Source organism: Amphiura filiformis, chromosome 2 (genome assembly GCF_039555335.1).
Source record: "Amphiura filiformis chromosome 2, Afil_fr2py, whole genome shotgun sequence".
Classification (NCBI taxonomy): domain Eukaryota; kingdom Metazoa; phylum Echinodermata; class Ophiuroidea; order Amphilepidida; family Amphiuridae; genus Amphiura; species Amphiura filiformis.
In genome coordinates, this window is record NC_092629.1 from 3,488,982 (window position 1) to 3,516,151 (window position 27,170).

The window sequence follows — 27,170 nt, forward strand, 5'->3', positions numbered from 1 at the left end:
TGGTAACCTGTGTTTGTTTCACTCTAAAATGAAAGAAAATATATTTTCTTTAGGCAATGTTCCCTTTTTGAGAGACTACTTTTTTCAATCCTTTTAGAATAAAAATTTTCCACTCAAAAATGGGTTCCATTTCACTCTCTCACTCTTTTTTCCACTCTTTCCACTCAGTGTACATTTAGAGAGTATGTTTCCTTACATGGAGGTGTGCACAGGCAGCGGAGTGGTGGATGGGAGACGTCCTTCCCGGACGTCCTTCCAATCCGTCCGTCCAAATTCGCCTCCATTTGGGGCTAAGATAGTCTAAAATTAAAAATTTTCTAGCGTTTCTCTTGCATATGTCCCCAAACCATGAAAACATCGGAAAAATATGTCCTCCCGCATAAATTTTAATGCTTCCCGCGGGCCAATGGAGGAGTGTCAGCAAAACAATTTGATTTCAACTTTTGAGTTAAAATTATTGTTCTAGCATTTTGATATTGGAAGCTAAAATCTTCATATATTAAGATGGGCTACCACTTTTTGTTGAATACCTTAAACAATTAGCCTAAACAATTTCATAATCGGGATGATGAGAAAAATATAAGCTTTCTCCTTTTTTTCTTCTATTCGTCTTTCCTTGAAGGGTGTGAGCCCCGGGGTGTGAGCTTTTTGGCAGTGACAATACCTCAACAGCAAAACGATCAATGAGACCTTGGTCGTGGTCTTCTTCATCCTCTGTGTAACGGAAATAATGGTATTACTTACATTATAGAGTCGTCAGTGACAAACAGATATATCACTAAATGGTATTGTTTATAAATATTATGAAATTGGTACTCGAATGTGACTGACCCTAGCTATATCCTCCTGAAACAGAACCAAATAGTTCACGTATGAAAAGAAACTTGGTAATTGCCAACGACCAACGGTCATATTTAGGTGCCAATACTGAACGTGTTGTGGTGTAAAATGGGCAATTTTTCGGTTCTCGCAACCGTGGTTTTAATCAGTTTATTTTTCAGGCAAACGATTTCTCTACCATGGGGGACAGATCTTGAGGATGAGAGGACAAAACGAGACGGCAACCCAACAACTGAACAAGGTAAAACTGTCACACAATGTATATCATGGCTATGTTGTGGACTATTGCCGATAATGCCGAAAGACCAGACTGACGATCGGCAGATCTTATTTTTCAGGTCGAGCGAGTCGAGTCGAGTTTCCGTACAATTTCAGTAGGAAACGTAAGATCATTAGTTGAGTCGAGTCATACCTGTTGTTATCAAGTCATGAGTCATTACGTGACTACAAGTCCACTATATGCCAAAGCTGACACAGTGATTGCGCACTTCATGATAAATAATTCAGAGAACGACTTGACTGTTTCTGAAAGTCTCTGAAATGTAATTTTAAACAATTTTGGTGAAAAAATAAAACGTTTTGGAGAAAGTTTCCCGTTTTGGGGAACATAATTTTGATAATGCATTTATTCAAAATTTGGCTCTTGTTGTGGTCTTATTGAGAATCCAGTCAATTTGTGTGGATATGTTTCTACTAATAGGCCAATTGAAAAATGTTTCTAATATTTTTCCCCAAGTCCATGAAGTCAGAAAAGTCATATTATACTTTGATCAGCTCGTAATCGGCGGAAATTATAAGGCTTTTATTACTACGCCGAAAGTAGACTCACGTTTAGAGTGATATTGTTGATCTGCGTGTTAAAGAAAGTTGACAACATATATGACTTCAATTAATAATTTGTAATACTTCTGGCGAGATGTCACAAGACAATTCTCCAAATAAGATATATTGATATTAATCCGCGATGTTATAAGGCCCGGCCCGCCGATTAAAGAGCTGGTCAAATCTTTGTTTTTACGACGTATATCGCTTGTGCGAAGTAGTGTTGTAAGTTTTGCCCTCAGCCAAAACAAAATGTATGCATTTTTTTTGCATTTTTTTACGGTATTGATTCAATCACTTAGATGTTATACGACTCGTCGGAGGATCATCTCTAAATGAAGGTCGCGTTGAAGTTCTTGTGAATGGAGTATGGGGGTCAGTTTGCGACGATTTCTGGGATATCAACGATGCATCAGTAGCGTGTCGGCAACTCGGATTCCCTTCAGCAATCTCCGCTCATGGATCGGCAGTATTCGGTCGAAGTTCGGGTCCAATCTTACTTGATGATTTGGAGTGCTTGGGAGATGAAGCCTCTTTACAAGAATGTTCCTCCGCTGATTCACATAATTGTGGGCACTCAGAAGACGCGGGAGTCATTTGCCAAAGTCCTAGTGAGTATGATGAAGAAACTCAACCCATTTGGTTAGCCAGTATTAAATCTGATTTTTTTTTAATGGGCCAAGTAGTTTTTAGGGCTACAATGTTATATCAAATGGCATATATGTCGTTTAGAAATTACCACATTAAGATGTTCATGTTCAAGAAGACCTTATATGCATTAATGTTTAGATTGAAAGATGTATATACACTATAGTGTGTTTAGATGGACTGAGGTGATGAACTTTGAAAGTTGACCCCTGTTTTACATGTTTTAGGTCTTTCGACAACTCGTATGAAAGTACACTTGAAAGATTGAAAGAACCACTCTTAAATTTACGACTCTCTTTGTGGGCCCTGTTTGAATTCATGTTTTGGGATTTTAAAATTAATGTCTACACGTTTGTTGTAATCTGCTGATACTTTGTTTCTTACTGCAAGTTCGTCTCGTTGGTGGTACTGTTGGACATGTTGGTCGCATAGAAGTCTTTCTTAATCATGAATGGGGTTCGGTGTGTGACGATGCATGGGATATGAACGATGCTAATGTCGTCTGCAGACAACTTGGTTACGAGGTAAATGGTTAAAAGTTGGGATTTGCGCATAAAGACGAATCGCTATTTGCGGAGCGAAAAACGGTTTTGCGCTGCAAACAATCGAAGACGTCTTCCTAATTGGTCATTATAATACCAAATTAACGGACGGTTTATGCATCATAGAATTCGTCAGTATGCAGGATCGTGATCATTATGATTGTTGTTAATTATTAATTAAGTCGCACCAGGATCTGTGGTCGCACATAAGTGGGCAATGTGGATTTTACGTAAAGACCACGTGCCACCGAGTGTCAGTTTGGCAAAACGTCTTTGTATTGTATTACACTATAACATAAAAGCAGGAAGTGACTAAGTGTCACCTTCATGCACTAAGATTACAATAAGTTTCAGCAGCTGATTTCCTCACAATTCATTGCGAAATCAATGTACATTTTAATGTATTATTTAATAGTTACGGCACAGTGCCGGGATTTGTGGAATTTTGTTCTTGTTATGATACAGCCATCTTAAATCTCTTTTGCTTTCTAATGTAGGGTGCGATAGAAGTTTTGGCGAAGTCTCAATTCGGACAAGGAGTTGGACCAATACATCTAGATGATGTCGCATGCGATGGGAGTGAGGTTTCACTGCTGCAATGTAGCCATGGTGGTATCGGAGTACATAACTGTCGACATGATGAAGACATTGCTGTAAGGTGCCAACCTAATGGTAGGTATGTTATTCATATAGGGAAATATGTCGACATGACCAAAATGACACTTCAGATTCCAGGTGACAATTAACGCAGTAAACAAAGCACTGTTAAAATGTTCTCATTGTGGTGAAGCAGGGCTTGAAATAAGCAGGAGGAAGGGGCAAATTTACCCCTGCTAAAAGGCAAAATGCCCCTGATTCTGAAACAAAACTGTGTGTATTTGTATAGACCAGGGGCAATATTTACACAAAAACTCCCAAAATTGCTCCTGGATCTTAAATCCTTATGACCACACTTCAGATTCCAGGCACCACTTAACACAATAGTAGGTAACAAAGCATTGTTAAAATGTTCTCATTGTGGTGACGGATTACATAACAGTCGACATGACCACACATCAGATTCCAGGTACCAATTAACACAATAGTAGATAACAAAGCATTGTTAAAATGTTCTCATTGTGGTGAAGGATTACATTACAGTCGACATGACCACACATCAGATTCCAGGTACCAATTAACGCAATAGTAGGTAACGAAGCATTGTTAAAATGTTCTCATTGTGGTTAAGGATTACATAACAGTCGACATGACCACACATCAGATTCCAGGTACCAATTAACGCAATAGTAGGTAACAAAGCATTGTTAAAATGTTCTCATTGTGGTGAAGGATTACATTACAGTCGACATGACCACACTTCAGATTCCAGGTACCAATTAACACAATAGTAGGTAACAAAGCATTGTTAAAATGTTCTTATTGTGGTGAAGGATTGCATAACAGTCGACATGACCACACATCAGATTCCAGGTACCAATTAACACAATAGTAGATAACAAAGCATTGTTAAAATGTTCTCATTGTGGTGATGGATTACATTACAGTCAACATGACCACACATCAGATTCCAGGTACCAATTAACGCAATAGTAGGTAACAAAGCATTGTTAATATGTTCTCATTGTGGTGAAGGATTACATAACAGTCGACATGACCACACATCAGATTCCAGGTACCAATTAACGCAATAGTAGGTAACAAAGCATTGTTAAAATGTTCTCATTGTGGTGAAGGATTGCATAACAGTCGACATGACCACACATCAGATTCTTGGTGACAATTAACGCAATAGTAGGTAACAAAGCATTGTTAAAATGTTCTCATTGTGGTGAAGGATTACATAACAGTCGACAGACATGACCACACATCAGATTCCAGGTACCAATTAACACAATAGTAGGTAACAAAGCATTGTTAAAATGTTCTCATTGTGGTGAAGGATTACATAACAGTCGACATGACCACACATCAGATTCCAGGTACTAATTAACACAATAGTAGGTAACAAAGCATTGTTAAAATGTTCTCATTGTGGTGAAGGATTACATTACAGTCGACATGACCACACATCAGATTCCAGGTACCAATTAACACAATAGTAGGTAACAAAGCTTTGTTAAAATGTTCTCATTGTGGTGAAGGATTACATAACAGTCGACATGACCACACTTCAGATTCCAGGTACCAATTAACGCAATAGTAGGTAACAAAGCATTGTTAAAATGTTCTCATTGTGGTGAAGGATTGCATAACAGTCGACATGACCACACATCAGATTCCAGGTACCAATTAACGCAATAGTAGGTAACAAAGCATTGTTAAAATGTTCTCATGGTGGTGAAGGATTACATAACAGTTGACATGACCACACTTCAGATTACAGGTACCAATTAACGCAATAGTAGGTAACAAAGCATTGTTAAAATGTTCTCATTGTGGTGAAGGATTGCATAACAGTCGACATGACCACACATCAGATTCCAGGTACCAATTAACGCAATAGTAGGTAACAAAGCATTGTTAAAATGTTCTCATTGTGGTGAAGGATTACATAACAGTCGACATGACCACACTTCAGATTCCAGGTACCAATTAACGCAATAGTAGGTAACAAAGCATTGTTAAAATGTTCTTATTGTGGTGAAGGATTGCATAACAGTCGACATGACCACACATCAGATTCCAGGTACCAATTAACGCAATAGTAGGTCAGTAACAAAGCATTGATAAAATGTTCTCATTGTGGTGGAGGATTGCATAACAGTCGACATGACCACACATCAGATTCCAGGTACCAATTAAGGCAATAGTAGGTAATAAAGCATTGTTAAAATGTTTCATTGTGGTGAAGGATTGCATAACAGTTGACATGACCACACATCAGCCTCGGGTTCCAATTACCGCAATAGTAGGTAAACAAAGCATTGATAAAATGTTCTCATTGTGGTGAAGGATTACATAACAGTCGACATGACCACACATCAGATTCCAGGTGCCAATTAACGCAATAGTAGGCAAACAATGCATTGTTGAAATGTTCTCATTGTGGTGAAGGATTGGATAATAGTCGACATGACCACCCTGCAGATTCCAGGTACCAATTAACACAATAGGAGGTAACAAAGCATTGTTAAAATGTTATCATTGTGGTGAAGGATTGCATTACAGTCGACATGACCACACATCAGATTCCAGGTACCAATTAACGCAATAGTAGGTAACAAAGCATTGTTAAAATGTTATCATTGTGGTGAAGGATTGCATATTAGTCGACATGACCACACTGCAGATCCCAGGTGCCAATTAACGCAATAGTAGGTAACAAAGAGATTATCACTATTTTAATTTGTGAAAAATTCAGAAACTTTCATTGTTTACGTTTTGGTTTTGTAAATGGGTACATAGTATTGGGCTCGTGTAAACGTTAACCCGGGCGTTAACGTTTAACCGACCTGGTTCTGTCGAAATCCAAGAAAAGGAGTCTTCCTGCGGAGGGAGAAACATCATTCTGATCCAAATTTGGCAACATTTTTGAAACACTATATGTTGATACTGTATTACGTTTCAATTGGACATAAAACTTGACGGGGAACTTGAGAAGTACCGTCAAATATAGAAGCATACTATTAGGTAATGATTCTACAAAACACATTCAAAGATGATCATAAGAATATCTGGCATACCTCTGGCAGTTTAAAACCTTGAAACACGCAAGGTGCTATAGGAGTCGTGTTGTGTCTGTTTCATACTATTAAAGCAGTAGCAATCGCAAGGAGCGGAGCTGAGTTTTTTTCAATAGTATCGCCACTGAAAAAACTCAGATACGCTTGTTGCGACTGCTTGGTATGAAATGAGCATTACAGTAAATATATCTAACAACATGGTAAGTCCCAGGTAAGCTGTTGTTGTAACCTTAATCTTCATATATGTTGTTGATTTGCTTGTTGTTGAACTCAGTGCTATTTCATACTCGCAGAGAGATCACTCCAGGACAACACATCGCAAGGGGTTGGTTCAAGAGGGTCCTAGCATCAATAGCGGCCCTATAGATATTTGACCCTTTCTGCATTCTATATTGCACATTATCTAAAAGTGCGACACTTGGCAGCTATTGTAGATAGGGGCTTTCTTGCACTTAACTCTATATATTGATGCTGATAAATGGGGACTCTATCCGCGGAGGACGCATCCCGGGCCTACGGGTATCCTGGACAGGATCCTGGATAGAGTCAAGGTATAGAAGCCACCAGACCTTTTTCTCTGCCTCTTCGGTCTGCCAAAATTGATTACGAAATACAATGTTGGTGTTTCTATAAGAGTCATTGTGTATTATATGTAGCTATTATGTATATACCCAGCAAACACAAAACATTTTTACCATTATTCACAAAAGGTTAGAAAAGGTTGCCAGAAAAATTTAAATGTCAGGTTATCTGAAGTGTTTAAAACGTTTTCATATTTGTCATTTTTTGGCCCCATTTTAGCCATTTTAACGACACTTGACACTCTTTGCCGTCCCCATGTTATCCCTAAAAGTAAAAACAAAAATCTGGCGGAGGGGGGTCCCCCTATCCTGGAAAATGTGGGGCAATGATGGGGCTTGCAACTCTCTTCGGGGCAAAGGGGCTGGAACTCCCATTTCGTTTGTCTCAGACCAAAAGTGTGCTAATCTAAAGAGGTTTATTTCTAAAGAAGTATGCACTGCAAATAATGTTGGTCAAAAAAATGACCAACAGTTTGGTCTATATACAACACATGAAACAGTTGGTCAAAATTTGACCAACAAGAGTTGTACAAAAATTATGACCAACAGTTGGTTTACAAAAACTTGCTCAAATATTGGGCAAAGTATTTACCCAACATAGTTGGGCAATTTTTTTACCAACTATTTATCAACTATTTGATCAAACAGTTGGGCATTTTTACACGGTATTGGTTCATATGTTGGTTATTTTTTGCATAACTGTTAAGCAAAATATTTGCCCAACATAGTTGGGTAAATATTTTTCACTAATTGTTGGGCAATATTTGATAAAACTGTTTGGCAAATAGTTGATTGTACCAATTGTTGGACAAAATTTGATTAAACTGTTGGGCATTTTACACATTATTGGTTTATATGTTGGTTTATTTTTTGCTTAACTATTAAGCAAAATATTTGCCAAATTAGTTGGACAAATATTTTTCAATTGTGAGGTGAGTTTTCTCTAAATTATTTATAAATACATACATTATTACACGGTGTTACTTGCCTCATTTCATTCTGACCACTGTGTATGAAAAATACTGAGAAATTTAGTGAAGTTATTTTCAAATACTTGATTGATTAATAAAAACTGATACGTAAGCTTACTAACTACTCAGTATAGACTGTCATCATGCATGCATGGCCATGCGTGCATATCACGGGTGTCTGACTCGTACATGTCGTAAAACAACTTCACTAAATTTCTCAGTATTTTTCATACACAGTGGTCAGAATGAAATGAGGCAAGTAACACCGTGTAATAATGTATGTATTTATAATTAATTTAGAGAAAACTCACCTTTAAAGGTGTCAATTAGCTGTCCCAGCCCCCCACTCTGCCAGCACCCCTGTCATGCGTCATCCGCCATTTTACGATAAGATCGAAAATGTGCTTTCCAGAACCGAACCGCGCGAATGTTGACCAACTGTTGTTCAATGAAAAGATAACAGTGCGCATGATCGAAAACTTTGCTCAACATTTTACATCTTTTTGCCCAACAACTTGTAATTCACGCAATTTACTACAAAGTTGCCCAACTGATGTGATTTATTTTGCACAACAGTCGTATATAAATTACGTGGCCAAAAACTTAACCAACTTTACTCCTATCGTAGTAAAATAGAGATAAATAAATGGTCAAAATAAGACGTTGCCCAATAGGAATTTAGATTTAACTATTATTGGGCAAGCCGTGACCAACAAATAAGTAAAAGAGTTTGCCCAACCAAATAGGTAGAAAGATTTGACCAACTTTTTTGCAGTGTGGTACTTTTCCAAAATTCTCTAGTTGGGCAAATTTTCATGTTTGAAAACCTTTTTGTATCTTTTGTATACTTTCAGTGCGCCTTGTTGGTGATAGTACCGTCGCTTCTCAGGGTCGAGTGGAAGTATTTTATAATGGTGTTTGGGGGACAGTTTGTGACGATTTGTGGGGTAATTTTGACGCCACTGTTGTTTGTCGAGAGTTGGGGTTTGGCACTGATGCTACTGCGGTACAATCAACCGCTCGAGGATTTGGCAGAGGAGTTGGACCGATTTTTCTGGACGATGTCAGGTGTACAGGTATGGCTAAGTCTAATTGACTAATAATGCAACATTTTAAATGGCTGGGTAGTCATTCAAAAAATAATCTCGTACTTTCAAAATTGATTTACAATGATGAAAAAAGTCTTTAATTATTTATTTTCAGCACAACAAATTGTTTTCTTGGCGATATAATACAAATCTTAGAAATTATTAAGATAAATTATGAGTATGCATGTACGACCTACTTGAAAATCAATAAATACATCAAAATACCTTATTAAAGACGAAATAGACTAAAATAAATCAGTTAAAGAATTAAGCATTTAATTATGATTCAGAGTTTGTATGTAAGGATTCAATGTCCCATCCAATATAGCATTTATTATAATAAGAGAATAAAGGTATTGTTTTTAACTGCTGGAGTGCATCTATCGTCTCATATAACACGGGCGACATCATTAAAGCCATATTATAACATTTGCTGAGGAAGACGCCCTCACTGAATTTTTAAAATTCCTTTTTTTAAACGATTAAATTGTACTTTATTAAACCAATATACCCTGCAAAAATCAAGACTCTAGGTGCTGTAGTTTTGTCAAAATCCGAGATTTTGAATAAAACGCCTGATTCGGCGCTTTATTATTACGATGGAATTATTAGTCGAACGCATACACAATGTTCATAACACACAGTACGTACACGGCGTGCCGGTATGATGGTGATATACACAACAAAGGGTCGTACCACAACATGACCGAAGGAGTGGTACATATTGGCGACATGTGAGCTGGTAGCAAATTCTAATTTTCTTTGCTTTGCCGTAGTTGTTCGGCTCAAAAATAAAAGGGGATATATCTGACAGTAAAAGCTAACATTTTATGGCAAAGAAATGCTAATCTATTTTGTTTGAAAATGTTATAATATGGCTTTAAGTAAAACAACGAGGCGGAACCGAGTTGTTTTACGCCAAAAATAATGTGTCGCCCGTGTTATATGAGACGATAGATGCACAACAGCGGCTAAAAACAATACCTTTATTCTCATTCTTAAACACTTCAATTTAAATAAAAATATCATAAAGTATTACAAATTTTAATCGAATTAAATCCTACATTTTGCAAGGAATTATACCTAGGGCTTAAAATCGATCAGTCCCGTTGTTGCTATGCGCCTCCGATTGGTTCAAATAGCGAGCTCGCGTATCGCGTCGATGCACACGCGCTGACCCGTGTAATATCGTGTCATATCACACGGGTAAGAACCAATAAGATTGCAGAAACATTCTCAAGTGTTTAAGAATAGTTGTTATACTCTTACAGGCAGTGAGGCATCGCTTCTGCAGTGCTCTCATCGAGGGATTGGAACTCATAATTGCAGACACTCAGAAGACGCCGGTGTTATTTGTCACGTTACCAGTAAGACATTTACTCTACTAAGCTTTAAATCATGATGGTAATGATGATGATGGTGATGATGATGGGGACGACGATGACGACGTTGATGATGATGATGATGCTGACGATGCTGCTGCTGCTGATGATGATGCTGACAATATGATCATGATGATACTTGATGGTGATATGATGATGATAAAGACGATGATGAAGATGAATATGATGATGAACATGATGACGACAACGATGACGAATAATAAAATAATACTTGGTTTTAAGCACCATCAGCAATGACATTTCTATTAATCAATATAGGTGTTCCTAACCTTCGTGTAGTCGATGGAATCACAAGTAATGAAGGTCGACTTGAGATTCGGATCAACTCTCAATGGGGATCTCTATGTGATGACGCATGGGATATTAATGATGCCCATGTTGCATGCCGACAAATGGGATTCCCAGGTATGTTCTTCTTTGTCAGCTAGGCAACACTAGAATATTAAAATATTAGCTGCGTCCATTCAATTGAAATTCCTACTTATAAAAATATGATTCTTGCTCCGGTTACTGTCGATCCGTTACAAAAACCTTATTTAGAACCAAAATTAGAGGCGAAGAGGGTGATTCTGCTCATGCTCAAGAATAATAAGAGTTCTAATTAAGCTAAGCTATTAACTAACGAAATATATAAAGTATGGTTTCTTGTTTTCATTATCAGGTGCCATTGCAGCCCCAGGTTCAGCTCAATTTGGTCCAGGATCTGGCCCAATCTTTCTAGATGATGTCTCGTGCATTGGTGTTGAGACTAAGCTATTAGACTGCCCTCATACGACGGGAAGGAGTCATAATTGTGCCCACAGTGAGGACGCTGGTGTCATTTGTCAACGAGCTGGTAACAAATATAATACGTTGATCCATTATTTTTCGAAGTCACCCCTATTATTAAATTATATTGTAGACGTCAACACCATTCAAAAATTAAAGGATCAGACTTATTTCTTAGCATTGTTCAAAAGCAGCAGTAAAAACTTTGTACATCAGAATTCTCCATCTTTTGACTATTTATATATAGGTTAATAAAGGCGTATCACTTGTAAGGAGTGAAATAGTACAAAATAGGTTCACAAATACGTATCACTTGTAAGTTGTAGCTCCAGAAATTAATCCAAATAATGCACGCATGGTGCATATTGAGATGTTGGTGCGTCTAATGAACGAGCCCCGAAGGGAGGAGTGGATATACGCATCAACATCTAAGTACAAATGCAATTTCTCGCGCTACAAGTGATACCCTTTTTCGTAAAAACACTCCCATGATTTTGTGTTGGGAAATACAAGCAAATTTAATGCATCAACTCACAAGAAAAATGAATATAATACACAATTAATGCATGGTTCGCATTTTTCTAACGTTTTTGTCTTTAGAAATTGCTTTTGTTTTAAAAGGCATTTTGTAATCAACAGCCTCCCCCGCTTTTCTAAAAAAAGTCGAAATTTATATACCACTGGAGTCCTCCAGCTACATAATGTTTATGTGTACAAAAAAATTCTTGCAGATTCATTTGTTTAGCAAAAATATCGTGAAATTTGAATTACGTTCTGGTACACCAGAACGAAATTACAACGCTCGCCTATGGAGCAGTGTAATACACTAAATGATGCATAACTCGCAAACCCCAAAACAGATTCAACTGAAATTTTGGGAATAAGCTTTTTTCGTTGATATTACTGAAAAATGTCATAAAAAGAGAATGTTAGGATCACGAAATACTCCTTTAAGTGTGCGGATTCATTTGTGCGATGTATTATATGAATGGGTCATAACTTGATTTGCAACTATAATTTTGGGTCGATTTTTATTTACCCACTAGCATGACTGGCGGTACATCATTTGCACCCCTTTCGGGACCCGAGCGGGTGCATTATGGTATAAAACTTACATTTAAAATAAATAATTAATTTCATTTTCAGTCCGTGTGATTGGAGGCAGTTTACCAAGCGAGGGCAGAGTTGAAGTATACCATGACAACCACTGGGGTAGTATTTGCGATGATCATTGGGACATCCTTGATGCTAATGTCGTCTGCAAACAACTCGGTTATCCAGCCGCCATTGCAGCCCTACACTCAGCCAGGTTTGACTAATTGTTAAAAAAGGTCACTTCGTGCGGAAACACACTTGAGGCTTGATGGGACCAGACACAAGCATAATGGATAAACCTGGTTAAAAAGCCCATACAAGCATGCTGACATGTAGGGAAATGAAAACAAAAAACAAAACATAATTCAAGATTCAGGACAAGGAAAGGAAGGTCAGTCCCATGTGAACAATATTTTGCTGTCAGTCTTTTTTGGGTCAAGAGAGAAGAAATTATTTAAAAATCCTATCTCAACTGCCCAACATCACTCTCTATTGAATAATGTTTCCCTTCCTTCTTAATTTTCTTATGAAACTTCATTAAAATATGTTTGGAAAATTGTTTCATATTTTCATCCTGGAAAATGGAGCGAGAGCGTTAAGTAAATTCATCAACAAGAAACTTTATAACAGCCATAAACAGACCTGAAGTCCAGAAACTACATGTTTTGTCCATAAGTATCCACAGATGTCCAGGTTGACTTCTGGCCATGACATTTCTTGATCTGTCGATCGCCAAATCAATCCGCATATCTATGTCCATCATTTTGTACTTCTTAAATAAGCTTTGTTATGAGATCATACTGTAACACCTGAAGATCATCAGCATCGTTTGCCCATGGAAGATTTAAAGAACCATACTTTTATGCTCCCAAACTTTATGATTAGATTGGGTTTGAGCTTATCTTATTATCATGCACTTTATGATTAAGTTAAAAGTTAGAATCATAGTTAAGCTTTAATTCTTTTCCCGGTGGGTTCAGTCTTCACTGACAATGTGTACGCATGATGGTTCCAATTAGGGGTACTTTTCAAGAAATGTTCGCGGAATTTTCGAGGACAAAATTTTTCGCGATTGTCCAAATTAGGGGTGTTTTGAAGCAAAATTGTCCTTGAAATGAAAAAAAGGGTGTATTTCTAGGACTTTTGTCCGCGTTTTACCGCTACAGTTTTTGTTATTGTCCTCATTTAACCGTGAAATAGGGGGGAAATTCAAAAGCGTCCTTGAAATGGTAAAAATAGGGGTATTTATTTCGGAAAAATGTCCTCGATTCCTCGTGATAAGGGGGTGAAATGAAAATGCGTCCTCAAAATGATAAAAATAGGGGAGGTATTTGGGGGCAAATTGTCCTTGATTTCGCGCAAAATAGGGGGTAAAATTGCTGCAAATGTCCTCGATTCCCCGTGAAATAGGGGTCATTTTCAAATCCTGGAACGGTCATACGTCCTACCTTTAAATACAAACTGAACCCACCGGGATTCTTTTCCTGAAGAATATACGAGTGATATATATCTTTCGAGCCATTTTGCAGTTGAAGGGAACCAAAGAGTGCATTTGAATTTCTCAATACAGAAATGAAGCCAGAAATTGTCAGAAAAACTGAGATGATCTAGAGCTTGATTACGTTACTAACTCCCTTATTCTTTTTGTCCTTAAGATTCGGCGAAGGCTCTGGTCCAATACATCTGGATGATCTTGATTGTGAAGGGAATGAAGAGTCGTTATTTGAATGTGGACACGTGGGTATTGGCAACAGTAATTGTGTTCACGCAGAGGATGCCGGTGCCGTGTGTGGAGTCGGAGGTACTAAATTCCCACATTTCCCTTTTAAATTGTGATGGCGCTACATGGATTTTTGTAGCTGTAAAATAATGATGTACGATGGCGCCATAATGATTGTTGCATTGGGCTATTCCAGAAAATAGGTGCACACCCCCTATAGAGGAGTAAATTTTCAATCAAAGAAATGTCCGGATTTCCAAGTCTGCTTTCTGAAAACGACTGGAATTCCAGTTGCCAATGTTACTGGAAAAAGCTTGGAAATCCAATCAAATGAAGGAAAAATCACCGAAATGTTGAAAATTAGCTCTCAAATTGAGGATTTTTGATTTTGAACTATTTTTCTGCCGGATTTGTTTGCCTTTGGGCACTTTAAAAGTCTGGATTTCCAACAGTCACGATTGGACAAAAACTCCGGATATCCAAACTCCTCTATAGGGGGTGTGCATCTATTTTCTAGCCCATTGAAGCAGATTTATTGAGAGGGCGTCAGCATAGAAAAGTAATAACACGACATGGAAACTTTGCTTACATGGTTCTCGTATATGAAAATATAACTTTGAATGAAATGTTTAAATATTATGTCGATTGATAACGAACGATAACGTATCAGATCAAATTCGTAGGTAAGTAATCGCCCAACCCGTCGCCTTTATACGATTCAAGTATAAATTCACCTTGGTTTCTTTTCAAGTACGTCTTATCAATGGATCTGGATCTTTCAAGGGTCGCGTGGAAGTGTTCGCTAATAATCAATGGGGTACGATATGCGATGATAATTGGGATATAACTGATGCATCAATCGTCTGCAAACAACTTGGATTTCCCGCCGCAATTGCTTCACCGGTGAGGGCACTCTTCGGAGAAGGTAGAGGGCCAATTGTGATGGGTGATCTTCAATGCGATGGCAGTGAGACTTCGCTGTTTCAATGTCCGCATAATGGTGTTAATAATTGCCAGCATTCTGAAGATGCAGGGGCCATTTGTGACATTAAAGGTAATAATTGTTTTAAAATGCACTTACATTTGCACGGGAAACTTAAATTTGGTAGCAAGATTGTTGTTCCGTGGTAGCAAGATTGTTGTTACGTGGAAAGCAAGGTGCACAGGACTGCGTGAAGCCATAATACAACATAGCTCAACATTGAGAGCTATTGAGAAAAACACATTATCAGCATTTCTTGTGTGTATCTCACACATTATAAACTCATTTAAACAATCCTTTCTGTGGACATTATTAAATTATTTTGACCCGTTTTGATTTCCATATGAGCGAATAACATCTCAGCGGTACTGTTGGCAAGTTGTCTTAAAAGTATCCTTTACATTTTGAAGCACCATAATCAATAATGTAGCATGTGGTGTAAAAATGTGACCTAAGCTCTTTTTTTCAATTGGATATCAACTAGTTCGTTTGTCAGGAGGCAGCCAACCCAATGAAGGAAGAGTTGAGGTTTATTTCAATGGTGAATGGTCATCTGTGTGTGATGATGGATGGGATATAACGGATGCCAACGTGGTGTGTCGACAGCTTGGATACACGGTGAGACAAATAGCGACCTCTTTTTCTATGATATGATAAAAATACCCTATGTTGTTGATCTTTTGACAGATGCTAGAAGATTTTCCAGCCGAAAGTAAATTCACTTGTATTCTACAAACCATCTCTGTTAAAATGCATATATCATTTCGTAGTAAACAGAATGAAGTCTATATAAACTTGGAATAAACATTGAGAATTGTCTCGATACAAAGACTTAAAAGTAGTTTTCATTAACACTTTCTGTCCTGATGTCTCCTAAAATTATATTCCCAAGGAACATTCTGCCCCTTTCCCAACCCTCTGGTTACGCCAATGATTATGTAACAAAACCCTGTTATATTAATTATCTTACAGGAGGGTGCTGTGGAAGCGACTACGGGAGCCCGGTTTGGATTAGGACAAGGTCCAATCGTATTGGATGACGTAGATTGTCAGGGAGACGAATCCGACCTCTTGGATTGCCCCAGTCCTGGATTAGGAATGCATAACTGTGGGCATCATGAGGATGCAGGGGCCATTTGTCAGAGTAATGGTAAGATACTCTGTGGGATCGTAAGACCGCAAATGAACTGGAGGATTTTCAATTAAAGGGTTTGCGTTCATAAAGCATTGGCATCTCACTGTCCCTGTGGTATCGGTCATATAATAAAATGTACTGCGGAATTGTACGAATAGGCATCAGAGTTCATAGCGGTCGTGCGGTGGGTGTGTGATGTGGGGGTGGGGAAGGGTGCAGTATGCATCGTTTCCATTATACACTTAAATTGTTCAGTTAGAATTCTTGGGATTCAACTACTGACTGAGTGGTTATAAACCCTTTTACGCCACGGTTGATAGGATTGATTTTTAGTGTGAACTTATACTACAACGCAAAGCAATTTTTCAGTAACTTACATCATTATGCCATTTCCACGTGCTTTCTTTCTTTGCGTGACTGTTATAGTAAACCTCCCGTTTTACATTCATCAAATATCCCCATTTGTTATACAGAAAGCATTCGTCTTGTTGGAGGCAGCGCAGCTTCAGAAGGCCGCGTGGAAATACTCCATAACAACGTTTGGGGATCAGTATGCGATGATGCCTGGGATCTTCAGGACGCCCAAGTTGTCTGCAGAGAGCTAGGGTACATTACTGCCATGGAAGCCACCCATCAAGCACGGTTTGGTGCAGGTCAAGGTCCTATCCATCTGGATGATGTTGTATGTCGCGGAACAGAGAGCACTTTGATTGAATGTGTACATGATGAGATTGGGACACATAATTGTGGGCACCATGAGGATGCTGGGGTTATTTGTAGGGAGGGTAAGTACCAGCACACAGTGTCAACACCCTGTATTATAAATATTTTTTTCCATACAGCTCAATACTCCGTTGAAATCAATATTCTATTATTGACACAGATAAAGAAAGATTACATATGCATTGTGTTATAGGACGTGCACCTGGAACTTAACTAAATGGGCTAAACGCGTTCCTTTATACCTATAAAGTATTATTGTCATTTTTAATTAAATATATCTCAATTTTTACGTTGGATTTCAAATTTTTTACATTAAAAATGCAGTAAAAGATATCCACAGCAAGCTGCAAGGCCCCGCTAATTAGTGTACTGCTTTTCGAGTGAGTGTTCTGGAAACAAACCCCTGGTTTTACCTGAAAACAAATTTTTTCTTGTAATAGAAACATCATATGGGGTACTAGAGCATGCACAAATCGTAATGATGTGTAGAATATAGAAACGCTGTGGTATCTCATATGATAGTCATGGTATGCTTAGCCTGAGTCGCTCGGCCTATCTCGAACAAAATCGCGATGCGTAGCTGTTAAAAAACGAGAGGATTCGCTGTACTATCACGGCAATTTTTAACACGAAGATATAGGGATGATGGCGATGTGCAGCACGTGAAAGCCACTATACAGACCGAATTAAAAAGACTTGTTTGCTTCTGACGTCAGGCCAAAGGCGCTAAGTGATTGGTTGCTGACCTGCGCATTACATCACTTTTGGTCTGGTTGACAGGACGTCAAACGCAAACTATTCTATTTTTTTTTTGGTCTTCAATTATATAGCCTATATAATATATTTTTTGCAAGCAATGGGAATGCGTCATTGACATTATGTTAAATATATTTCTAAATACACGCAGGCGATAACAGTTCAGATACGAACCATACAAATAATTACAATAGTAAAAGCTTTTACAAACACCGGTCAACATTGTGAAAATGATTATGATGCCACTTAAACGCAGAGCGTGTTATTGTGGCACCCTTTTCGGCTATTAATAAAAGTGTAAGGGATTTCTCTGGATCAAAAGTCGCCGGTTCAAACCACTTGCTGCATGATATTGACAGGATAAAGGATTAGAGTTTCATTTATTAGGTATTTACATGATATATACGGCATTTAGCAAATGAACAATACCTACCTCATTTTGGCCGTCAGAAGATGCAAGAAAAATTAACATTACGTAGATGATTTCTTTACAGGTGTTGAGGTGCAACTCGTTAATGGGCATACAAGGAATGAAGGTCGCGTCGAGATATTCGTCGATAACCAATGGCAGACCATCTGTGATGATTCGTGGGACCTAAACGACGCCAATGTCATATGTCGACAACTGGGTTTCAGTGAAGCCATTGCCGCCGTGTCGTCGGCATTGTTTGGTCCTGGACAGGGAGCCATTGCTTTTGATGATGTGCAGTGTAACGGTCATGAAGTCTCATTGGCAGCCTGCGCACATTCTGAAATTGGTGTCCACGATTGTAATCATTTGGAAGATGCTGGGGTGATTTGCAGACCAAAAGGTTGGTATACCGTAAAATTCCGTCTACAAGCATATATATGCCTCTAAACGAGGTTTTTTTGACACAAGAGACAGGATGCAGACACTCTCAACAAAAACGTTATTTGAAGTTTGAACAACTATATTACTGATAAAGGCGTCTGTACAAACATGTATATTTGTAAGACCAATCTATTGCAATGTTTTTGAGAAGGGTATTGGCCTTTCATATCTTTCGTTAAAAAAAACCTCGTTTTGAGGCATATATGCTTCTAGACGGAATTCTACGGTATGGACAGGTGCAATTATGTGAATATCCAAAACAATAGAAAGCAAAGGATTACCCTACTATTTTACTGATTTTTCACTACCTTGCAAACAAGCAACAGGGACATATAATAATATCAATGTAAAGCTTATCTTGAGGACAAGTTGCCTGCCTAATATCTCAAAAAATGAAAATGCCGACATTACGTTCACATAATGTATCAGTGCTTTTAGGTGTTATCCATCCCATGATAGAATAATGCTGAACTTTGCATGTATTTTAAATTGAGATGAAAATTTACCAAAACAAAATGTCGTCATACCTATTAGCCGGAATGAGTGGAAGGTGTGTTTAAAAAGTACTTATGTACCACAAGTATATACTTTTGTTACATTTTATTGCGGAAGACAACAGTAGACACCGGCGCGGACCATAGAAGGTTGTATATGTAGAAGATGACATTTTCTCTGCATTTTCCAACAGAAATTAGACACCAATTTCTATTTTTCTTTGACAATGTTTGAGGGACAAGACCCATGTACATGCGGCATAATCATGATAATTACCCCAACTGTACTTTAAATATTTAGGCAAAATTGTACTTGAAAACTAAAAGTGTTGTTCAATATATTTGAGCGATATGCAAGCAATAAATAACATAATTACTATTAATGCCCACAGTTCGTGTGGTAGGTGGTTTTAGCCCTAATGAGGGCCGAGTGGAGGTTTTTATGGAAGGTACATGGGGCACAGTATGCAATCACAACTGGGATCTAAACGACGCTACGGTAGTATGTAGAGAGCTGGGGTTCGGTTCCGCACTGGGTGCGGGTCTGACTGGTAACTTTGGTGAAGGAGTCGGAGCTATTCATATGAGCGATGTTAGCTGTTCAGGAACGGAAGCAGCTTTATCGGATTGTAGCCATAGCGAATATGGGGAACATAGCTGTGGACATCAGTATGATGCGAGCGTTATCTGCTCTGTACCAAGTAAGTGTTGTCTGTAAAAAAACTGTCAGAGGTTACTGGTAAGAGGAGGCTCGTCGACAAGGCCGAAAGGGACATGAGAGCCCAAATTCAGAAGGTCCGGGCAGAAGTCTAGAGTTTCCTCATTTCAAAGAGATTACATTTTGGTACCGGTGTGAAACTACGCCACTGATTTACGCGCATTTTGATACCCACTTCGTCAATTAATGTCGTTCAATACTGTAATGTTTATAAAGAAAAATATCGGAATTTAAAAATTAAAATTCGAGTATATATTTCTTTAAAAAAACCCCTTCTGTGTTGTTAATATTGAACGCCATTGGAGGAATGGGAGTATCAAAATGGGCGTAAATACAATATCCTTCTTTCTATGTTGAAATATTGTGAGTACGATTACCGTTATGAATACGATTAATAGGCGTATTTATAACGACTGTGTTAATTTTTTGTGAAGACTTTAGGAAACAAAATTGGTAACATCGACCCATCTCACTATGCCTTCAATAAATTTACTGTGGCAACTTTGTTTACATTCATCTGCAGTACGTTTGGTTGGTGGTAGCAGAAGTAATGAGGGGCGAATTGAATTATACTTTGATGGAATGTGGGGGACCATATGTGACACGATGTGGGATATCGATGACGCACATGTGGTCTGCAGAGAACTTGGCTTCACACAGGTAATTAGCAAGGTTCTAATGTGGTACTTAAATATGTGTTTGGATGAAAGCTTGACTTGATCCATAACATTATAAATCATCATCATCATTATCATCATCATCATCATCATTATCATCAGCATCATCATCATCATCATCACTGTAAAAGTCAATAGTATTGTTCTATGATTAATACATGTAGATGTTATTTTCTTGTATAGGCAATAGAAGCCACAAAACTAGCTCGTTTTGGTCAAGGCGCCGGTATGATATTCTTAGATGAAGTACGATGCAATGGGACCGAAGATAAGATCATTGAATGTCCCTATGCATCTTCACTAGGAATAACTACATGTACCCACGCCAACGATGCTGGAGTTATATGTCAAGTACCAGGTGAGAGTAGCACCCCGGATGCTAATCACTGAATAATGAACAATGACTTCCGTCTTACACACTTGTAGTCAAATACTGACTGTTGCCGTTAAATATGTGTCATACTAGTATATAGTATTGGCCCCTCCCCTGTTTCAGCTTAAACGTTTGTAAAACATGACAAAGTGTTTAAGGGATCTGTATCGTAATGATAAATGTATTGACGATGCATTAGAATATACACACAACATATCCTTTTTCTTATCAGAAACTGTTAGACTAGAGGGCGGTCGTTCTCCAAATCAAGGGCGAGTAGAAGTATATCATAATGGATTGTGGGGTAGCGTGTGCGATGACGCATGGGATATTAATGACGGTCACGTGATCTGCAGGCAGCTGGGATATCTTGAAGCACAGGTGAGAAGTTTAATTGACTATTTTGGTAATGTTAGAAATCCCCTGCAAAAGAAACCAAAACATGTCGAACGTACGCAATGGCAGTGAGCGAATAGACAAGGATGTGAAAAAGGCTTTGGAAATACTGCAATGGTCAATATGTACGGTAATTGGATCGCTCAGATAAAGTAGATGATTTTCGTACAGGTATGAAACAAATTCACTATCATTGATTTTAAACGTTAAACATCGATATTACTTTAGAATTAAGAGTTTTCAAATTCCCATATCCTCTTTGTTAAAAATAGACTGCTCTTTAGTGGACTGGTCTTAGTTGAAAAAAAAACCCCAAAACAACAACAACAACACAAAAACAAACAAACATTCAAACAAACAAAACAAAAAATACAAAAATACAAAACAAAAAACGGACAGTAGCTACTAAAAAAACCTCGGTTCATATTCATACTGTTGAATGCCGCAATAGAACTCCAGAGTTGATTCAAGAACTACTCTTCCCTAACATGCCTAAAGACATTGGCAAGCACTTTGAAGTTACGAGTCAGGACCTCAATGTGAATATTGTCTTATGCAGGACGTCACCACGCAGTCAGCATATGGAGGTGGATCTGGGCCAATACATCTTGATGATGTACGATGTACTGGTCAGGAGTCTACAATTTACGAGTGTCAGCATGGACAGATGGGGAGACATAACTGTGACCACACGGAAGATGCTGGGGTCGTTTGTATTGCGCCAGGTAAGATATTTCAGCTTATAACCAGGCCTGGGTGAGTATTATTTTGCAGATATATGCAGCCGTAGAACCATGGACTCCAGTCAGAGACCACACACTGACACATCAACGTTGATACATCAATTTTGAAATAAGTTGCCTTACATCTATTATGATTGTGCATTGAACACCTCGCTCTTTGCTACTCAAGTGTTAGTGTTATCTATGCAAACTAAAATATCACTCTCATTTATAAGATCTTGCTGTAAGTAGTATATATTAATTATTGTTCTGAAGGATTGGCCTAAATAAGAATATTCATATGTTCGGCTGTGATTTATTTGTAATTTTCAATCCTGATGATGCAGTTGGTTAAGTTGTATTGTTTATATTTAAGGCGCACGGAAAACTCAAAAACGTAGTATAACCGCATATATAAAAGCAATCACTTCTCGGACGAAATTTGATGAGATAAGATATTGCGTGATAAAACGATTGCGTGATAACAGTTTTAATTACGTCACGTAAATCAAACGTTGTCGAATGTGGATTAAACTGAAGACGAGAACGGAAAAGAAACCCAGATAATTCTCCTGTACAATCTTCATATTTATCAATAAAGCTTCCGTGCGGCTCTCTGGAGGCCAAACATCAAATGAAGGACGAGTCGAAATATTCTACAACGATGCATGGGGGACACTGTGTGATAATGGATGGGACATCGATGATGCCGCCGTTGTGTGTAGTGAGCTGAGTTATCCTGGTGTGGTTGATGCACTAGAAGAAGCCACTTTTGGAGAGGGCATGGGACCAATTCATTTTGATCAGATGCAGTGTGTAGGGGATGAGAGGTCTCTGCTGAAATGCATGCGTGGAGGTGATGGTGGTACTTGCGGGCATGGTCAGGATGCTAGCGTTGTTTGTCTACCTCAAGGTAAGTATTCCGTTTCTATCTTTTTCTATTTCTTCTTCAATCATTCAAATATTCTGCACTTCGGAGGGGACATATAAGCCACTATAAACATACATACTGCAGTTACTGTCCGTTTTCCTATACACAATACACAGTGCTCTTTCCCATTGACGCGTGACCTCTACAAATAGCCCTACGTTAACAGTATGGGGATATGACTAGTTAACGTCGCTGTGTGAAAAATAACCGGCCAATATTAAAAGTACTCTTCTAAAGTTCTAGAAAATATAGTTTTTAACATGTCCTAAATTTTTAGCTAATTTAGATGTTTGGAAATATTCGTACTTTGGTGTTTTAATTAATGTTATAGGTAATAGTACATTGCCTAGTTAACGTCGCTGTGTGAAAAATAACTGGCCAATATTAAAAGTACTCTTCTAAAATTCTAGACAATATAGTTTTGTAACATGTCCTAAATTTTTAGCTAATTTAGGTGTTTGGAGAGGGTCGTACTTTTGTGTTTTAGGAAGGATATGTAAACGACAGATAACACCAAAAATATGAAGAAATTATTTCCAAACCGTGTTAAGTCAACAATCATTATGTTGCTCATTTTCAAGAATGCTGGTTTACAAAAAGAACGCCATTGTCTCATTTCGTGAACAATGGTACACATACCATTGTTTCCTTTCGTTTCCTTTATAATCGGTTACCCAACTGAAGCTTTAATACAAACTTTATTGCGATATCGCACATGAAAGCAGTCACATGTGCACAGCCAGAGAAGATCCGATTTAATCAGTTGAGCTGTTTCAATGAGTGTTATCTTGGTTTAATAGCTTTTAATGGGGTTAAGTCCTGCAAAGGTCGAGATGAATTCTACTGTAGACATGACTGCATCATGACACATAATGGTACTTGTAAAGCGGCCTGTACAATGAGGCAAAGCTCTAAAATAGAACAACTTGAAATGAAAATAGCTAAACAAGGTGGTGATATTTTCTTGACCTCGAATGGTGGTAGGCAACTCGTTCCAGAGGCGTGGCCCCTCAGCTTGGTTTTGCAACGAGGCACTTTTAATGTGACAGCAGGGTCAGAGCGAAGTGCGTAGGACGTTTTGTGGGTCCGGGTTTGAAAATAAGAAGTGTTGTAACCAGGTGAATGAATATATAAAGCTTTGAATGTCTCAACAAGACTCTTAAACTATCCCATGTGCAGTCCTATGTACATGAAAATCCTACTTAGGTTCGAAAAGGAAAAGAATATGGTGTTAACCCCGAATGTCAGTGTTTCAATCTGTCCTGATGCTGTTTGGACACTATTCAATAGAGTGCGCCTTAATAGCGGCCATGGAGGAAATCGCCTAACAAAGTAAATGATATTGAAAGCAGACAGAAGCAATGACCGAAAAGTAGGAATATATAAAACAGGAAAAGGGACTGTTTCTCTCAGAGGTTTTTAAATTAAAATTAGTGTACAGCTTATCGTTACTCAAAGAAACAATGTTGGTTGCAAACCGTGCTTGTGGTCATTATGAAGGATATTTTATCTACATTGACTGGGTTTCATGACGCCATTTAGCAATCTTGTTTCTATACATTGCAGTACGTCTTGTTGATGGTGGCACAAATAGGGAGGGGCGAGTTGAGATATTTGTTGACGATACATGGGGAACTGTGTGTGACGATTTGTGGGACATATCAGACGCCGAAGTCGTCTGTCATCAACTGGGATTCAATTCAGCGAAACAGGCCACCACGCAGGCGTACTTTGGATCTGGCGCCGGACATATACACCTCGATGATGTCACTTGCACCGGAAGTGAAACCTCTCTATTGGAGTGTGCGCATTCTGGATTGGGTAACCATAATTGTGGTCATCCTGAGGATGCAGGTGTTGTCTGCAGTGATGCAGGTGAGGAACCGCGAATTACATAGCCGTGAAAACTACATAGGAACGAATCCAAGATTGCCGTAAACCGCCCCTAAAAAATAAAATGACATGCGTCTTATTGTCATAATTACAGAATCCCTGTACATGTCATTTGCATGTAGTAGGTGATCGAAAGTTATTGCTTCAGGCCATTTTATGATATTGTTATTTGCGGTAGGTTTATTAGAGAATAAACGATGGGAATTTTTATTTTGCCTATCCTCTACCGTGTGATAGACGACAGGCAGGTCAATATTTTGAGTAGTGGATGCCGGCGCAGCCGGTATCCACTACGATAAAAAATATGGACCTGCATGTCGTCTATCATAGGTAGAGGATAGGCAAAATAAAAATTCCTATCGTTTATTCTCATTCTTAGTCAGTTAAATATTATTTTAATAACTGTAAACAATTTTTTTAAAGCAAAAACTAAGTTACCGTCATAAAAACTCCCCTCATTATAAATTGAACGAAACTTGTTTATAACTTCACCTATTCTGTTGCGCGTACTGCTAGCGCGGTCGCGTATTCCGCACTAGTCTACGCATCCAGCGCGATACATACGCGCACCTCTACACGCGTGTTACGCATTATCAAGACGTATGATGACGTGGGGTCGTCTACGGCCTGATAGACGACACCCGAAATCATGCGATTGTCCAATTAGAAATGTGTCTACGAACTAGACCACTCCCACTGACTAAGAATGTATTTTACAGGATGTCTCCGGCAATCATAACATTATATGCCGTATATGTTAGAAAAATAATTACCAAGCACGAATCACATGGTTTTATTTAAAACAAACTCATATTGACCATAAAAACGAATAAAAACAGCCGGCTCTCAACACGCAAAATTCCCGCTCCGAAAATGTCCAGTGCAATGACGTCATGGTTACTTGTGCTCATTGTGCTCTATGACGTCATGGTAACTTGTTGTTGTCAGCCTTCATTGTATTACTGCGACGTCATTACACTGGATAATTTCGGCGCCCGGGAATTTTGAATATCGCGTGTTAATTTGTTTTTATGGTCAATGTGTTTGTTTCAAATAAAACTACGTGATTCGTGCTTGATAATTAATTTTATATCATATAATGTTGCGATTGCCGGAGACATCCTTTAAATTCTAAACTAATAAAAATGTGACATATCAAAATACACTATTGTACTAACAGCTGATGTTCGCTTGGTCAGTGGAGAATCACACCGTGAAGGCATGGTGGAGATCAATTTTGGCGGGAACCAATGGGGACCTGTTTGTTCTACAGATTGGGATTTAGCAGACGGTAATGTTCTGTGCAGACAACTTGGTTACCCATCGGCGAGATACGTGTATACGTATAACAACTCGGAATCCGGGTCTGTTGACAACAACACTACCGAAACAGTGATCACATCAATAGGGAATGTGCAGTGTTCCGGCGTTGAGGACGCTTTGAGCGATTGTCTTTACAAAGTGGGCAGCGAAATGGGGATATGTTACGGTTATGCTTGCGTTAAATGCACACCTAAAGGTACACATTATGCTTTGGCATATTATATTTTTCAGTGTTTTGTCCAAATTGTTAAATAACTATGAATATCAGCAATGTAACTGCTACATATCAACATGTGACCTGCTACCACGAGATGAGCGTAAAGTTGCAAGTTGGTTGTTTCGAGACATCCTGGCTGACTGAGCATGCTGAGTTGATGTTCGTTTGCCGCGCACCTGTACAAGCCAGTAGAATGTACTTCGTGAATGGCCCATTGTGCCCATGTACACATGACAATCATATTACTGGCTTGAACAGGTGCCTGTGAAATAAAGAATACCAACAAAGTAGCCAGGTGGTCTCGAAACTATACCAACTTGTGACGTAATACTCATTTTGTGGTAGCAGTTCAAATTATGCTTATATGCTTGTATGTCTTCGTTGAACTATGCCATCGATGATGAGACCATAGTGTACTACGTCACATCTGAACGACACCCACTTTTGTATCGTTTTTTTTATAAAACCTGTCCAGACCCTGGACCCTAATAACGGTTATGTTTCCTTACAGTAAGACTCATTGGTACATCTAATCAAGGCAGACTGCAAGTCTACATCAACCAAGAGTGGGGAAGTGTGTGCGATGATTTGTGGGATAACACCGACGCTGAAGTCGCTTGTCAAGAGCTCGGATTCACGTCTGGTGTGTCTGCTCAGTTGGCATATGCGCCAGATCAGGAGATGGAGCCCATATTGATGGATAACGTGGAATGTCATGGAGATGAAAACAGCTTATTTGATTGTCCGCATAGTAGCGCTCATAACTGCCAACATTATGAAGATGTCCCGGAAGATGTGGCAATACGCTGTGCATAA

The 27,170-nt window shown here is 38.6% G+C and overlaps 1 protein-coding gene across 1 annotated transcript; it reads left to right on the forward strand.

Moving 5' to 3' along the window:
- Nucleotides 1-821: 821 nt before the first annotated feature.
- LOC140172454 (scavenger receptor cysteine-rich domain-containing protein DMBT1-like) lies at nucleotides 822-27,170 on the forward strand. The gene is made up of 24 exons (XM_072195604.1): nucleotides 822-1,081; nucleotides 1,965-2,273; nucleotides 2,701-2,834; nucleotides 3,350-3,524; nucleotides 8,942-9,163; nucleotides 10,447-10,542; nucleotides 10,837-10,983; nucleotides 11,240-11,413; nucleotides 12,493-12,655; nucleotides 14,097-14,242; nucleotides 14,913-15,215; nucleotides 15,628-15,761; nucleotides 16,116-16,293; nucleotides 16,752-17,063; nucleotides 18,252-18,569; nucleotides 19,497-19,805; nucleotides 20,346-20,482; nucleotides 20,683-20,857; nucleotides 21,105-21,253; nucleotides 21,828-21,993; nucleotides 22,592-22,903; nucleotides 24,488-24,796; nucleotides 25,995-26,333; nucleotides 26,866-27,170. The coding sequence occupies exons 1-24, from the start codon at nucleotides 949-951 to the stop codon at nucleotides 27,168-27,170; spliced, it is 5,145 nt and encodes a 1,714-aa protein (XP_072051705.1). The 5' UTR covers nucleotides 822-948.